Source organism: Pseudonaja textilis, chromosome 2 (genome assembly GCF_049901715.1).
Source record: "Pseudonaja textilis isolate UNSWEBS1 chromosome 2, rPseTex1.2, whole genome shotgun sequence".
NCBI lineage: Eukaryota > Metazoa > Chordata > Lepidosauria > Squamata > Elapidae > Pseudonaja > Pseudonaja textilis.
The window spans coordinates 189,380,260-189,397,007 of record NC_141991.1 but is presented as its reverse complement, the minus strand read 5'-3'; the positions used below and the strand labels follow the sequence as shown (position 1 = coordinate 189,397,007).

Sequence of the window (16,748 nt, the reverse complement as noted above, 5' to 3'; positions counted from 1 at the left end):
ATGGTGCCTCAGATAATTTGGTCCTATGTAATAAAAAAGTAGTTCAGTCAATGGATAAAAGGCACAGGATAGATATCATTGGCACCTAATGGATAGGCATCATTGGTACCTTTATCCTCTCTTTGCATTACTTTATCATCATTAATGCTAAAATGCCTGTTTATTGTTAATTCTTGAATGCTTGCAAAGTAAACTTGAAGAGATGAGGTTTCCAAGCTGATTGAGTTCTTATCTCAAAGCATTTTCCTGTAAAATACTCATTTTAAAAATACATGCAATTTCCTTGATATTATTCGATTTATTTATTAAATTGCAGAATTCATGTGACCACCTATCTCATACAATGATCATAGATAGCTCACAACTTGAAAAACACAACAATAAAGACAGGAATAAAAACAAAACCAGTGTTCCCACCAGGCACTAGTTCCTGACTCAACCCAATATAGCCAGTGCTTAGAAGAAGAGCCAGATCTTCACAATCTTCAGTAAGGCTAAGAGTTTAGGGATCCCTCAAACTCATATGGTAGACTATTCCAAAATGCTGGGGCAGCTCCCAAGAAAACACATCTGAGATCACATCACACAGCAAAATTTAAGGAAGTGGAGCAGGAGTAGACTTACCTTATCTAAACTAGTGGGGTGGCCTGATACCCTTAGAGAAAGGCTGTCCCACAAGTAGCCTGACTTTGCGTCATGTAGGGCTTTAAAGGTGAAGCCAGCATCTTAAATTGCACTCCGGAAGCAATTGGGAGCCAGTAGCAGGGGTGTTTCTCAGGTCAACTGTGGGGTACGCAAAATTGCACATGACACTGTATTCTGGATCAGCTGCAGCTTCTGGATGGCCTCCAAGGGCAGCCCCATGAAGAGCATGCTGAAGTAACCCAAATTGGAGAGACTAAGGCATGAGTGAATGTGAGCAATTGAAGAATGATCATTCTTAAAACAATGATCACTATTTATTTTGTTTAGGTACCCACCTCCAAAGCAACTATGGACAGCTAATGATATAATTACTGATATCAGGTAAACTTAAAAGGCAATTTTTGAGCTTTTGTCATTTAAGCCAGTTGTGAGGTCGGACTACCTCTTCTGCAAATAGGAGTAGTAGGAGTAGAGAAAGAGGATAAATTAGTTTATATAACTGCCTATCTTACACCAAGCAATTCTAAGCAACATATAACAAATGAAACAACAAGTATATAGGCAATTTAATATAGGCAATTTAATATAGGCAATTATTAAAAAAGAAGTCAAAATACAACCATCAGATACAGGAAAGAACAAATTAAACAATTACAAAGCTTGAGGCTCACTGCTGAATATTTCTGCTTGCTGACATCTTGTTAAAACTAGATAATGATATAACAGCTGAACACATCCAATATAAATCCTGAGAGTTAAAAGAAAAAAGTTATTTCCTAAAAGTCATGTACTGTATTATCTGATGTATTAAAATTAGTTGAATGACTGAAGTAAAAAGAAGTTTCTGTAGAAATAAAAGATGAACTATAGATTTTGTTAGAAGTGAAGATTCAAGAGAAATGCTTCACTGCTTTCGAAGGATTTTTTATCAAGTTGGAGGCTTTGGAAATGCTCTACTGCTTTGAAATGAGGTTTTCTACCAAATCTTAACATAGATGAAATAGTAATACTCAACTGAAAATAATGGGAGATTGATATCACCTTCAACTTAATTTAGGATTTGTCTGAAATGTTCATAGAAAAATAATGACAGATTTAATTCAAAGGATTAGAAATAATTCTATTTCTAATCCTTGATACGCCTGAAAGAGAAAAAGTATCCTGCATACATTTATTAGCAATCTGTATAAGACTGTCAAGGACAAAGGTGTGTCTGATTTTGGTTTAGGTTCCTACTATTTCAAGATGACAAGCTGCATAAATTCATTGTAGAGGAGGCAAGGCAGATGCCCATAACTGAACAGGCTTTTTCAGGGGGAAAATTGAAAAAAACCAAACAACTATAATCAAATACAACATCATAACTTTTTAATTAACAATACTATATTGAAAGACTTACGATGGGATGTAGCAGATTGTAATAAATAATGCCTTTTCTCTCTGATTTCAATGATCAGTCCCTGGACACCAGAAAATGACCAATCTAAGTATCATTTAAATAAAAGATTGGAGGGAAAACAAAGGGAAATAAAGGTCAGAAAATGTCTGTCCTGCAGAAAGTAACTTGGTTAGATAAAAAGCCAAAGTGCCTTCTACAAAAATAGAAGGGGTTTTTACTGGCACATCTCAATAGGCATGTACATAGACTGTTCTGATAGATATTGTATAGCTTTTGACCATGACCTTACCAGAGGATTCTAGGAAAATTAACTTCAATAGAAAAAGAGATCAGTTATTCACATGGATTTGCAACTGATAATGCATTGGAAATAGAGGGCCGCAGGAACAAATAGAAAATGGTGCTAAGTAGGCTTTCCCAAAGATGTGTATTAGGATCAGTTCTTTTTAGCTTTATGAATGAAAACACAATCCTGTAATCTGTTGGAGCATCCTTTGAGAGAAAGTACAGAATGTCTATTACATTTAAGGCTGACCCATTCCCCCCCCTGCCCCAATGTTGGATGGTCCCATGATCATCTAAGAGTACAGATATACATAAATAGGAAGATAACTAGAGGGGCAAAGGAATTTCAATAATAAGTCAATTTTGTCTTTACCTAAACAGAGAAACAGAATGACCATGGGTTGACAAAAAAGCAGTGGGAGCAGGAACAACTTTCTGCTGGCTTCCCCATTGACTTTGCTTGTAGGAAGTTGGCAAGAACACTGGAAATTGTGATATGATTGCAGAGACACTGCAATGATCATAACTTTACAAATAAAACTGGTCTGAATATCATGGAGTTTCAGGAGTTCCAAAGTAATGGGACCCAGATTTTTTACACATAGTTTAAGTTAGCAGATTTCACGTACCTTGATTCAAAAATTGTTGTGAGCAATGAGATGGCAAAGATTTCTGAAATCAGCAAATTATTCAGTGATAAGTTTAAAAAAAAAGATTCAGAAAGCTCCAAAATAATCACTCCAAGATGAAAAAAAAAGGTAAATGCAGTTCAGTCAAAAGCACACAATCAGTTATGTGAATTGATGCACCTTTCACCCTTTCTTTCACACTTTGATTGGGTGTGAGCTGGCAGTAGCTGATCAAGATAATTTATATAGGAAATCTTAGCTCTGGCCAGCTTGAGAAGTGGGGAGTCCTGGATTAGAGGTCAGAGTGTTCAAAGCAGTATTTAGTTATGCTGATTTTGGAAGAGGGAGTGGAATTTCTTTTTTTGTGTTAATAATGACAGGATCTTAGCTCTGGATCATGAAAAGAAACTAGTAAAAAGGAATAACAACAAAAGAAAACCTGTTTGCCTAATCTGTGGCTTTTAAAGTGTAATCTGCAGACATGGAGATCTATTCCTATACTGAATTCCAAATATCGTGATATTCAATTCTAGGAAGTAATGGATTTTTTTTAAATAATGAATTTACACAGAATGGTATTTTCTACAACGCATTTTATAAGGCGCTGCCTGTGGAGGCCATTTTTTGCAGGGCTGTCAGTAAGAAGATTCAAATGCAAATTGCAAGAGATTCGTGTGAACCTAGTCATTATATATTGCAGACAATAGCGACCCACAGATTCGAGTGTGCAATATATAAAGTGAATTAATACAAAATTAACAGGACGCATTTCAGATACATCCTGTGCTACGAAGTACGGATCTGTGGACACGAACGTCATCTGTAACATAACGCAGATTCTGGTGTTATTCAGTGCAAAACCCGGACGATTTGAGTTTTTTATGCCATGAACAGTAAATGTTAATTGTGGCCTTTGTGGTGTCTCCGTACACCGATCTGATACACATGTGAGTACACCGACGTAACCTGTGTGTATGTGTGTACACGCGTGCGTTTAATGCATCGCCACTCCAAGAAAGATAAACAAGGGATGAAGAGCATCTCACTGAATTCAGCGCCGCTTCTCCCCCAAGTAATGCCTACTTAGAGGTAAGGACGTTTACTAGACTGCAATCGCAATTGGTTGCAACGACGGCCAGACAGCGGAGTTACGCAACCTCCCACTTCTGCCACGAACATCAGGCAACGGTCCTCAGATCTGGCGCCTCGAGGTGTCGCGCGCAAAGGGGCGTGGCGCTAGGCCGGGCGTGCTCGGAGAGGCGCGAAGAGGGATTTGAGCACGTGAAACACCCCCTCCACGCCTCCCTTCCCCGCCCGCGGTTATTGTCTCTTTAAGGTCGTGTCGAGGGGTGGGGGCGCGCGTGGATGGCGGCGGGTTGTGGTGGTCTGGGCTCGTCTCGCGAGATCAGCGTTGGCGCCGTGACCTCCATGTGAGAGCAGCGGCGCTTTGGTAAACAGTCCTCGGGGTTAGGACATGGCTTCCGCCGGCGCCCGTTAAGCTTAGCCGAGCCGGCAGCACCCAACTAAGCTCTGACAGGGTTTGCCGCCATTCTGAGGGTGGCTCGCGAGAGCCGTTGCCGCTGGTGGGTGGCTTGAAAGGGATCGGCGGACGAACCTAGGAGGAGTCGAGCCTGCTGGCGGGTCGGGGAAAAAGAAGGAAGGCCGGCCGGTAACAGAAGCGGCTCGCGCCGCGGCGGTCCTCGAGATTCAGGCAGCAGCTCCTCATCGCAACCCCCGCATCGCCAAGTGGAAAAATCCGGAGGCAGGAACCTCCCTTCTGCTTTTTTTTTTTTTTAATTTTTCCCCCTCCTTCGGGAGCGCGCCATGTGGATCCAGGTACGGACTATCGATGGTGCCCAGACGCGGACTATCGACGACCTCAGCCGGCTGACCAAGATCGAAAGTCTGCGCGAAAAAATCCAGGAAAGCTTCCGTGTAAGCCCTGAACGGCAGCGCCTTTTCTACCGGGGCAAACAGGTGAGGCAGCCGCGACAGACACTCCCTCTGTGCCCCCCCCCGGCCTCTCAGGTGTAAGTTGCTTGCAGCTTGAACTGCCGGCCCGCTGCTACGGCTCCTCTTCGGTCGAGAGGGTTTTCTTTACCGCCGTCTGAGGGGAAAGGAAGCAGCCGGAGATGCCATTGTGCTGAGGGAAAGGGACGGCGGCGGCGGCGGCGGCGGTTTCGTTCCCCGCCTCCTCCTCCCTTTTCCCGTTACACGCGTCTCCTCATCCGCTAGCGGTTTCCCGCAAGGCCGGGGAATGGGGGTTCCTACGCGGGACTCCCGAGAAAAGCGGGGCGCGCGGCTTCCCTCAGGCGGGGAAAGAGAAGGGGCCGGTGGCGCGAGTCGCCTCTCGTGCGCCTCGCGCTATTTCCGGTGCTTCAACGGTCTCCTTGGCACTGGGGCGCGCGCTCCCCTCAGCTGCCGCTTCAGGGAAAAGGGCAGCTGCCCGGAGGAAGTTCATGTCTTCGTCGTCCTCATCGCTCTCGGTTTTTTACCCTCCTTCGTTTTTGTTTTTTTCATTCCCCTTTTTCTCCCCTATCGTCCTGGTGGGAAAACTGCTAGCCAGCTCTGCTGGTGTTAAAAGAAAAAGCTTTTTTCTTCCAGCCACTGTACAGATAATCCTCGATTTACATCTATTTGTTTAGCGACGATTGGAAAGGACAGTGGCTCAGGGGAAAAAAGTAGCGGTTTTTCACGTTATTAATCTAGGGCAGGCTAATATCAGTTTATTTTATTGTGCTATGTTAGGACTGTGTTCTGATGCAACGTTTTTAAGTTATTCCGGATATTTTATTGTGATGACAAAATATAAGGAGAACTGCCTGTTATTAATGCACATGGGATTGGATAAATAGATAAAATCTATTTGTTTTCTTTAATCCGGAGTTAAATAATATAGTAACACTTTGAGCGTGTAATCAAAATCATGGGTTTGTTACTTTATTACAACAAAAACCATACCTATTACTTACAATGGTCGATATTACATTATTTTAGGTTAAAATGATGAGGAACAACATGCACAGTACCTTAAGCTCTCAGAACAAAGATATGATGTAAGTGTACTAAATTAAAGCACATTGTGGTACCTTAAAAGCTGTCAGATTTATTAATGGAATAAGTCTCTTTCATAGTAAATATAGTTTAAAATAAATCTATACCATATTTTAGATTTCTTTTAGTGATTATGGCAGCAAAATTCATTAACTTATAATATCGATATTTTTACTGATTTATATAACTGTTTTTGTTTCTGCTTACAAGCAAACAGCACATCAATATTTCTGGTGCTTTCTAAATGGCCATGCTGCCATTTAATAGTCCAACACACCCAAAGGATATTAGATGTGGGTGTTTTGATCATAATCTGTTTTTAACTGCTATTATCTGGTAGATTTTAAAGACTATTTTTATAGGGAGTCTCTGTTTAAATTCCATAATAATGACCATGAACGATTGATTTGGACTAGGAGAAAATAACTGGCCTTAAAGCAAGTAGTAAGTTTTCAAGGTTAAAAGTAGACTTAAACCTGAATCTCTCTGGTCTTAGTTCAACATGTTAACCATTGCACCATACTGCCTATCTAAACTACAGTACGTGTTGTGTTAAAATATTATGGCTACAATGACAGTCACATGGTTGTATGTAAGTTATCAGATTACTGCACTGTAAATCTTAATATGAAGTTTACTGATACCGGTAGTAAGGAATCAAAAGCCAAGGACAGTTATAATGCAAGACAAGGACGCAGAAGAAGAATCAGTAATGGATGCTGTATGAGGAGTAATATTGCTTCAGCACTGTTTCACAACTGATTGAGATATATGGAAATATTGGCACATCTCATCTTTTGTGTTCAAGTGCTGGCTGACTCTTATCTGTTTTTGAGCATAGGAAAATACATGTTTTGCCGGGGTGGTCTAATGGAAAAAGTAAAGGAGGTACAGATTGTTCTATTCGCACTGATGGTATTAATGCAGATTTCATGTTAAATCATGCCTTGTTTAATTATTGCTTATTTCTATATTAAAATAGCTAGGTTTGTATAAAGCATAAAGCAAGCAAAGCTTACTATAGTAATTTGCAAACCTAAATCCAGCTATTTTCTCTTTCCAAATGTTTTCTTTTTCCATTACAGGTAGTCTTTGACTTGTGATCATAATCGAGACCAATATTTCTGTTATTAAATGAGACATTTGTTAATGAATTTTCCCCATGTTGTGACCTTTCTTCTGACAGTTGTTAAATGAATCACTGCAGTTGATAAGTTAGTAACTTGATTAAGTGAATCTAGCTTCCTCATTTGCAACCACAGAATGTTGCAAAAGGGGATCACATGACCTGGAACACAACAACAATCATAAGTATGAACTAGATGTCAAGCATCTGATCACATGATCATGAGGATGCTTCAAAGATCGTAACTGAAAAACAGTTATAAGTCACTTTTTCAGTGCCGTTGTAACTTTGACCGGTCACTAAATGAACCATTGTAAGTCAAGGACTATCTGTTGCATTATTGTAGAAGAGGATATTGTTTTTAAGTTGAAATTATTACCTTCTTGATGCCCATGTTTTTCCCATAAAGGAAAAAGCCCTCTTCTTCCTTTGAATAGTTACTAAATAGAAATGCCTAGTCTTCTATGATTCTTAGCATGCATGATTTTTATTACTGAATCGATATTTAGAATTATTCTCTAACATACTATGCTACCTCATCCTTCATCTTGATGACAGGAAGAAAAACTGTTATTATTTAGTTTCTCAGCTTGTAATGAATTTGCAACAGATTCTTTTGTAGTGTCAGCATGCCAGATGGATTGTGAAAGAAATTGCATCTTTATAGGGTTCACATATCATGTTGTTCGTAGGATATACAGTATTATTGTCAGATTTCTCTGCAAGTACATGTAAAGCTATAATGTGATTGTGGCTAGAAATGTAATTGGGATTACAGTACTGCATATATTACTTTTTACAATAAGCATGTTTGCAAAGCATGACCATCCTTGCTTATGGTTAATTATGCCTAGAGGATCCTTCTGTAAAAGTACCAAGTTGCCCACCTCTGGTTTTAGTCTTAATTTTGTTTTTTTAAGGTTTTCATATCATTCAGACAGATTTGTTTCCATTCTGTCTTGTTCCAACTGAAGAAAACATTGTGGCACATTTGTTATATAGTATGGCAACCTTAAATCAAAGTCTGCATGAGTAGTTTGAAACTATGCCAGTTGGGAGGAACCCTAAGCATACAATATATATAATTGAACTAAACTAGCCTTAATGAGTTACTTGATTATGTTATAAAGCTTCTTGTCCTAAGAATGTACTAAGAAAATACTAATGAGATTTGGATGGTGAAGCAAGGGTAACATGAAATGACTGTTTTTATTTTTTTAATGTTATTTCAAGTTTTAAAAGCTGCTTTTTTTAGGAATATTAAAAAAAGCATAAAAAGCAGTTTTCTTATTTCTTATTTATTTCTGGTATTACTGTTATAATGAAGATAAGAGAGTTCACATACTTCGTAATTTTACTTTTAGATAGAGGCCAAATTTATCCTCTTCAATTAACAAGTATTTATTTTTATTTGTAACTATTGAAAATAGTTGTGGCAACATTGGCCATGGTGACGCAGTGGTTAGAATGCAGTATTACAGGCTAATTTGGCTGACTGTCAGCAGTTCAGCAGTTCGAATCTTGCTAATCAAATGAGAACCCATATTGTTCAAGGCAATATGCTGACTTTGTAAACTGCTTAGTGATGGCTGTAAGCACTGTGAAGCAGTATCCAAGAGGTCTTTGACTTACGAGCACAATTGAGTCCAAAATTTCTGTTGTTAACTGAAACATTTGTTAAGTGAGTTTTGTCCCACTTTACAACCTTTCTTAGCACAGTTGTTAACTGAATCACTGCAGTTGATAAATTAGTGACGGTTATTAAGTGAATCAGGCTTCCCCATTGACTTGGCTTGTTAGGAGGTCGCAAATGGGATCACGTGACCTTGGGACACAGCAACAGTCATAAGTATGAACCAGTTGCCAAACACCTGAATTTTGATCACATGACCCTAGGATGCTGCAACGGTCGTAAGTGTGAAAAACGGTCATGAGTCACTTTTTTCAGCGTTGTAACTTTGAATTGTCACTAAATTAACTGTTGTAAGATGAGATGCTACTGCTATTACCTGAAAATTATGGCATGAAGGTTTTCTCTTCAGAAATTCACCTTGAATATAAAGAGGACAAAGCTACTATTTTGCGTTTTTCTTCCCCTAGTGTATTAATAAGATTTTGAAAGTCTGAATGGAACTTACATTCTTGTTGATAATAGATGAAGGAAATTAATACAGTCTGGACCCCAGACTGGATCCCTTATCAATAAGATGAGGAAAAATACCTTCCCCAACATGGTTTCCTGTAATTATACTAAGATCATATTGTAATTTAAAAAAAAATTGACTTGAACTCACAACATATATGAATGGCACATGGTCATAGAAGACTAAAGTAGAGAATGGGATTTGAGTTTGTGCCTCTAATATATTTGTTAAAGTTTGCTTTAACCTGCATCAATAAATGGCCGTTTGAATTCCATGTGTGGAAGATACAGACAATTCTTGACTTACTATGATGATTGAACTTTTAATATGATCATAAGTCATTGTGGTTGTAGGTCAAGGCATCAAAACAGCAGGTCGGATTTTTTGACATTTTTTGCAGTAGTGATTAAGTGAATCAATTTCCCTGTGTGTCTTTTGCTGGAAACAATGTAAATTACAGAAATCAGAAAAAAAGTGCATCATGGTCATGTGAACGTGGGACACTGCAAATGGCCATAAAGGTGAGCTGCTTGCTAAACACCCAAAATGCGATCACATGACTGCAGGGCAAGGGGTTCAGCAATAGTAACTTTGGAAACAGATTGTAAATAACTTTTCCATTGTAATTTGGAATGGTCACTAAGCAAACAGTCATAAATCAAGGACTGCTTGTAAAATGCTGAATTGTAGAATGTCTTCTGAAGCAAAACTGATGACTTTATCAGAATTCAGTGGCCTAGTTTCTATTGTTTTCCTGATTTTTCCTGAAGTGAAAGTGTGGGGAACTAAATTCCTAATGCCTTCCCCAGTGTTGCAAAACAGGACTTCGATATTAACTTGCTGTTATCATATCTCAAATTCACTTTCAATTTTGGGAAGAGTAGGAAATGTTTTAATTGCTTTTGCAGAATCTGAAAATAGGGTAAGGGCAAGATTTGGCAACATTGTTTGGCCCTAGTGTTGCTGGGCACGTGGCAGTGTCTTCAGCAGTAGAGTTGGAATAATAACTTGATAATCCCCTTTCTTTCACATGTTAGATATATCAGGTATTTACTGATATATGAAATTAAAGACTTCACTTTGTGTCGCTAGGTAATTCTGAGACTGAATATAACTGAAGAAAGTGTACATATTTAGAAAGTTTAACGCACCATTGTATATGAGATTACTGTATCTCCCATCTCTTTTTGTTCCTGTGTTTTCCTTCTAACAGGAAGGAAGTAGTGAATTAACATATCACATTTTAATTGGAGTTCTGGAATGGAATGGAATAGAATAGAAATAGAATAGAATTCTTTATTGGCCAAGTGTGATTGGACACAAGGAATTTGTCTTTGGTGCATATGCTCTCAGTGTACATAAAGAAAATAAAATACATTCATCAAGAATCATAAGATACAACACTTGTCTATCACTTGTCCTATTCTTAGTTATTGGATTATTAACAGAGTTAGAAATTGTAGAGAATATTCATAGCTTGGGTTGTAGATTTAAGCAGAGGTTCGTCCTGCAAGCTTGCTACTTGGCTCCTGGATGTTTCGTTACCAAACTAGGTAACATCTTCAGCAGAATTGAAGATGTTAACCTAGTTTGGTAACGAAATCTCCAGGAGCGGAGCAGCAAGCATGGAGAACAAACCTCTGTCTATAAATAGGGTTTTCTGGTATAGGATGACTTTTTGGTGCTTTTCCAGAAGTTAAATCACATAACTAAATCCTTTTCTAGTATCATTCTTTAACTAAGGAGTAGTTAAATCCAATACTAATCTGATATTTGGCTCCAGACTTCCCTTGAAGAGTACTTTGCTGTTTCTTCTATTGGAGAAAGTAGTGGTAAACAATTTTTGCTATTTCCTTCCATAGACCCTGAAAAACTATTTTGGATATCAAATAACTCTCTGGAATGGTGTGGAAAGTTTCCCTGTAAAGGGAAGGAAAATTTTGTTTTATGTTTATTTAGTTGTAAAATAGAAACAGAAATATACTAAATAAATAAGTATATTGTGGCATTTTGTTCAATGAAGCTTTTTACATTTTCATTGAGAGTTCTAAATCCCCTAAAAACCAAAGATAATATGTCATTAATACCAGCTATTCTGTACATTATAGATTTTATTTTCATGTAAGCTTTTTCTATTTTTAATTTTGAGGTTTTTGATTTCTTATAATATGTATTTTTCTGATGGATTTTCTTTTGCATTTTTTTAAATAGCTTGAAGATGGCCATACCTTATTTGATTATAATGTTGGACTGAATGATATAGTTCAGCTTTTGATACGCTCAGAGTCTGATGTTCCTTCTATAATTTTGAATAAAAAAGATGGAAAGCCTGGTCCCTGTGTGGTTACCAACTGTAAGAATAAAGTCAAACAAGGAGTGAACAGTGGATCATCAAATTTGCCATCTACATCATCTCGCTCCTTTCTTATAGATCCTGGTATTGGTGAATATAAGGTATGTTTTATTTTTTAATGTTAACTTTGTCTCCTACTTACATTTCCAAACTGGTTATGAATTCATTTTAAAAAAAATGAGGACTACTGTATATATTGAACGCCTGTTCTAAAACAGGAAATATTCTATAATGATTTCATCTAGTTTAAATCTGCTAGCTAGAACAGAGAAGTGTTAGTGGAAAAGCAACTTAATCATTCCCTCCTCTCCACAGCAGCCTCCAGCTTCATATTTTTTCAAAGCTTCAGGGCTTTCTAGAACAGTGCCCCACCAACCCTTTAGGTACCTAGGGCTGGTTCTAGGAGAAAGGTTTTTCCATGGACTGGAGGGTACGTGGTTTAGCATGCTGCCTTTAGCCCATGAGTGGGGCTTCGCTTCTTCGTGCGGACTGGTTTCTGGCATACTTCAGACTGGTGCCAGTCCACAGATCAGGGGTTGGGGACCCCTACTCTAGAATGAAGTGGCTGGTTCTGCTAGGCAAGTATAACAAAGAAGAAGATATCAGATGGAGGCAATTTCTGTAATCAGAAATATGAATTGGCCAGGGGTTTTATGCAGACTTTTCTAAACTGTCTCCTTTTATATACTGTATATTGGACCAAAAGCCCCATGATTCCAGAATTAAAGTCTGCTGGGTGGAAATTATGGGGGCAACAGTATATTTGCATTGGAATAAGTTTGCAAAAGATTGTTTAATAAATAATAACTATTATTATTTGGGGTGTCTTCCAAGTCAGTCTAGATTTCTGATAACTACCAGCACAAGGCCCTACAAATGTTTTTTAAAGATTTTGGAAATGATTTACCATTGCTTTCTTCCTAGGACTTCAAGAGAGTGACTGGATCATAGTCGCCTAACTGACTGTATCTGAGGCAGGACTAGAACTCATAGTTTCCCATTTTCTATCCTTGTGCCTTAGCATCAAATTAGCTCTCTTAAATTAACTAATTAAAAACAATTAGATTTCTATCCTACATTTTCTTTATGTGCTAAAAGTGAGTTGTCTTGCATCTCCATTTAACTCACAAAAGCCTGAAGAGGTAGGTTGGGCTAAGAGATTTTCTATGTTAGGGCCTTCGTGTTTCTGGATCCAGGGGTCTTCAAACTTGACAGCGTTAAGACTAGTGGACTTCAACTCCCAGAATTCCTCCTCCAGTCATGTTAGCTCAGGAATTTTGGGATTTGGAAGTCCACAAGTTTTAAACTTGCCAAGTTTGAAGACCCTTGTACTAGATCAATACTATAGAACACTGGTTATTTATGTAGGCCAGGGGTGTCGAACTCACGTTTTCATGGCGGCGGTGTGTGACATGTCGGAACTTTTTTCCCGTTCACTAAACCGGGCGTGTGACGCATCCAGCCTGTGGGCTGGGTATTTGACAGCCCTGATGTAGGCTATTCATATAGGATTTATTTTTGTTAAATAAGCAAAACAAAATTTTGTTAATTTTTTGGTTAAATAAAGGGAAATAACAGAGTTTTCTTTCTCACCCCATCTTTCTGCAGTGCATGTTTTTTATGTCTTTCCAAATGTTTTAATATATTTTAAATTATTAATAACAATAGTTGCCTTTGCATTTAGTATGAAAATCTGCCCTAGGCAGTGATGGATTAAGGCTCACTGGTGCCCTAAGCACTGACAAATCTCAGTCCCTTCCTTTGTACATACTGTACAAACGAAACCAAGCTTAGGCTACATAAAAGTTTGTGGTGCCCCCTTTTGGGCCTGGTGCTTAAGCAGACATGCTTAGTCTGCCCTCTTTTGGGCCTGGTGCTTAAGCAGACATGCTTAGTCTGCTTAATGGTCAATACACCACTGGCCCTAGGCATCTCGACATAATATGTTAGTTGATTGGAGACAATCATTTGCTTATGGATGTTGTGTGTGTGTGGGTTTTTTTCTTTTTACAAGAAATAGGACAATAGTTATATTTACTTTTCACCATTAATATTATACAGTACCTGGTTCTAAACACTCCATTAACCAAACAAAAACCAAAGATCTTTCTGCTAAGCTGAATTGACAATGAGAAAGCATGAGTTATTAAAAAGAGGGAAGTGATGGAAAATTTATATAACATTTATAACTAAAGATTCCTTTACTTCCAAATGACAATCACTTAAATATGAGCCAGCAGTGTCTCAACTGCTAAAAAAAGCCAACACAGTTCTAGGCTGTTTTAACAGAGATCAAGATCACTTGAAGTGTTATTACCACTTTATAATGCCCTGGTAAGACCACACTTAGAACATTGCATCCAGTTTTGGTTGCCACAATATAAAAAAGACATTGAAACCCTAGGAAGATTGCAGACAAGAGGAAGAAAGATGATTAGGGGACTGGAGGCTAAAACATGCGTAGAACAGTTGCAAGAATAGTATATGTTTAGTTTAATGAAGGACTAGCAGGATTCCAATATCTAAGGTCTGCCACAAAGACATGGTCAACCTATTCTTGTCCTGAGGGTAGGAAAAGAAACAGTGGATGGAAACTAATGATAGAGAGAATCAACCTAGAACTAAGGAGAAATTTCATGACAGTTGGAACAATTAATTGGTAAAAAGGCTTGTCTCCAGAAGTTGTGGGTGCTCCAACATTGAAAGTTTTAAAGAAGAGATGGGATAGTCATTTGTCTGAAATGGTATAGGGCAGGGGTTGCCAACCTTTTGGACCTCAGGGACCACCAAACTCATAATTTTAGATCCCAGGGACCACTAACTGGTCCTGTGGGTGTGGCCTAATTTGTGGGTGTGGCTTGGCAGTCATGTGACTGGCTGGGCATGGCTTTTATGCAAATATATAAATAATTATATAAATATTGAATTTTTTATAAAAAAGAGCAACTTTTACCCAAAATCAGGCAAAGCAGGGAGATTGAGTTGCTCACAGAATCATTGAGTGATCTATCTATCTGCCATTGGCTAGTTCAGTCTCTCAAATTTGCTTGCTGTGAGTCTGCACTGAATTTGCTTGCAAGCAAACCTTCAGTCCTAAGATTTGGCTGTACTTAAAAGCAGAGCCGAAGACCTAAAGACTGGCTAGAAAGCAAGAAATCCAACCATTTCCTGCTTCCTAGCTAATCTAAATCTCCCAGCACAGCAGAACAGATGATGGTTGGAAAAAGGAAAAATAGAAATTTAGCAGGCAAGTTTGCGGGGTAAGGAGTGAGTGGGCGGGGAAGGTTCCCACGGGCCATGTGTTTCTGCGCAGCCTGCATTAATTGCTTTGTGGGGGTGCTCTGGGGGTGAGATTACTCTGTGGCCCACCCAAATTTTCTCATGGCCCACCAGTGGGCTGTGGCCCACCAGTTGGCAACTGCTGGTGTAGGGTACCATTTGAGCAGGGGGGACCTCCAAGGTCCCTTCCAGCCATTCTGCTTACTGAGATTAAACTTTTTATCAAAAAATTTCTTTGTTATGGAAGTTTATCAAGAGAGTATTTAGGGTATCAACTGATTAGGTATAATTTCCAATTTAATATATTAGCTATTTCTTGTATTAAAGAGAACAAATGATATTTTTTATTAAAAATATGAAGGCAAGACCAAATCAGAGAAAATTCAAAATAATTATTATTGTGCCATAAGCAATAATAAAACAATTAAGTAGAAATAATGCCATGCTATATCTGTACGTATGCCTGCTGGTTATCTGTTTGCAATATCCAATTGGTAGGAATGGTGCATCACAGGACAACAATTGTTGAATTAACATACCTCAAATAGACTAACTTGAAGAATGCATCCAAAATTCCAGGCCTGTTGTAGTTCCCTATGGCAAAGTTGTAGTTGCTCTAGGGCTTCCATGCCTCTGCTGTCTGCCATAGTCACATAATTGTAATTTCTAATGCTCTCTTCCAGCTTCCTACAAGGAAAGTCAGTGGTGAAACCAGCAGGAAATTGGAAATTGTTTCTACTCTCACTACTTTATTGTCTCCCATGGTCATCATGTTTCTCTGAAATAATTACCCAATAGGTCACAGTTTGTCTAGTTAAAGTTTAAAATGTCTGTTGACTAAATTATATGGTGTAATGCTTGATGTGTGCAGTATTGGGATTCTAAATCAGGCAAAGAAACTTCGAAACCCTAACCCTAACCCTGATGTAGCTTCCCTTGAGGTACCTGTCAGTAGTCCTTAAGGAGCTATGTTTTTTCCTTGGCTTGAACTGTAACCACCAGGGCTCAGGAAAATAGGAACTATTTCTTGGTTTACCCTTTTGGTTCCTGATTTTTGTTGAAAATTTTTTAAATAATGATTATGGAATCTCTGAAAATTAACATTGATAATGTAACATTGAGAATTTTATTACAGTACCACAATTTGATGTTTTTATTGTGACTGCAATTTTTTAAAATAATACTTTGCTGGTTTCTGACATGCTTTTATAAGCTGTATTCCATGTGAAACTATGTGGCTGAAAATGTAAAAGCCTTTTTGCCTTGTTTAATATTCAGTTACCATAGAAATTTGTTGAAATGCTGCAGTTAGAACTCAAACATTGTTAATAGTTCAGTTCTTAGAAGCCATTTACCTATGCTTCTAACTTCAGTGCTGTAACTGAAGTACAGTCATAACTCTTATTCTTTTTATGTCAGAGAAGTGCTATTTCATTTGTGAAGTTTATGATCTAGTAGTTCCAGTGAATGGATTATGACCAGATTCAGTCCTTAAATAGTTTCATCCAGCTCATCGTCTGTTAACTTATCCCTTCATTTCTCTGTACAGAGGATAAAGCAAATGGAAGCAGTGTTCAGGTTCAGAGGGACAAAGTAGTAGGCATATAGAATGGCTGGAACAAGAAGGCCCATCATTTTATAAAATAGTACTATATGTGGCCCAGTATTTTTGTTAGGTTCAAGTTCATATATGAATTCAGCTCCTACTATTTGTCTGAATGTATTTTGGAATCAGAGGTAGTATTCAGCTGGTTTGGATCGGTTCTGACATACCGGTAGCGGAAATTTTGACTGGTTCAGAGAACTGGCAAATACCACCTCTGGCTGGCCTGCC

General features: G+C 38.4%; 1 protein-coding gene across 2 annotated transcripts in view; it reads left to right on the top strand.

The window, feature by feature from the left end:
* Nucleotides 1–287: 287 nt before the first annotated feature.
* UHRF2 (ubiquitin like with PHD and ring finger domains 2) overlaps nt 288–16,748 on the top strand; it is a 74,837-nt gene continuing 58,376 nt past the window's right edge. Inside the window, exons 1-2 of one of the 2 annotated variants that reach the window (XM_026703726.2) lie at nt 288–4,935; nt 11,494–11,736. In XM_026703726.2, the coding sequence (XP_026559511.2) occupies nt 4,783–4,935; nt 11,494–11,736 (396 nt within the window). In that variant the 5' untranslated portion in view covers nt 288–4,782. Of the gene's footprint in view, nt 4,936–6,867; nt 6,901–11,493; nt 11,737–16,748 lie in introns of those variants that run through there. The other variant, XM_087926672.1, reaches the window with a different exon arrangement.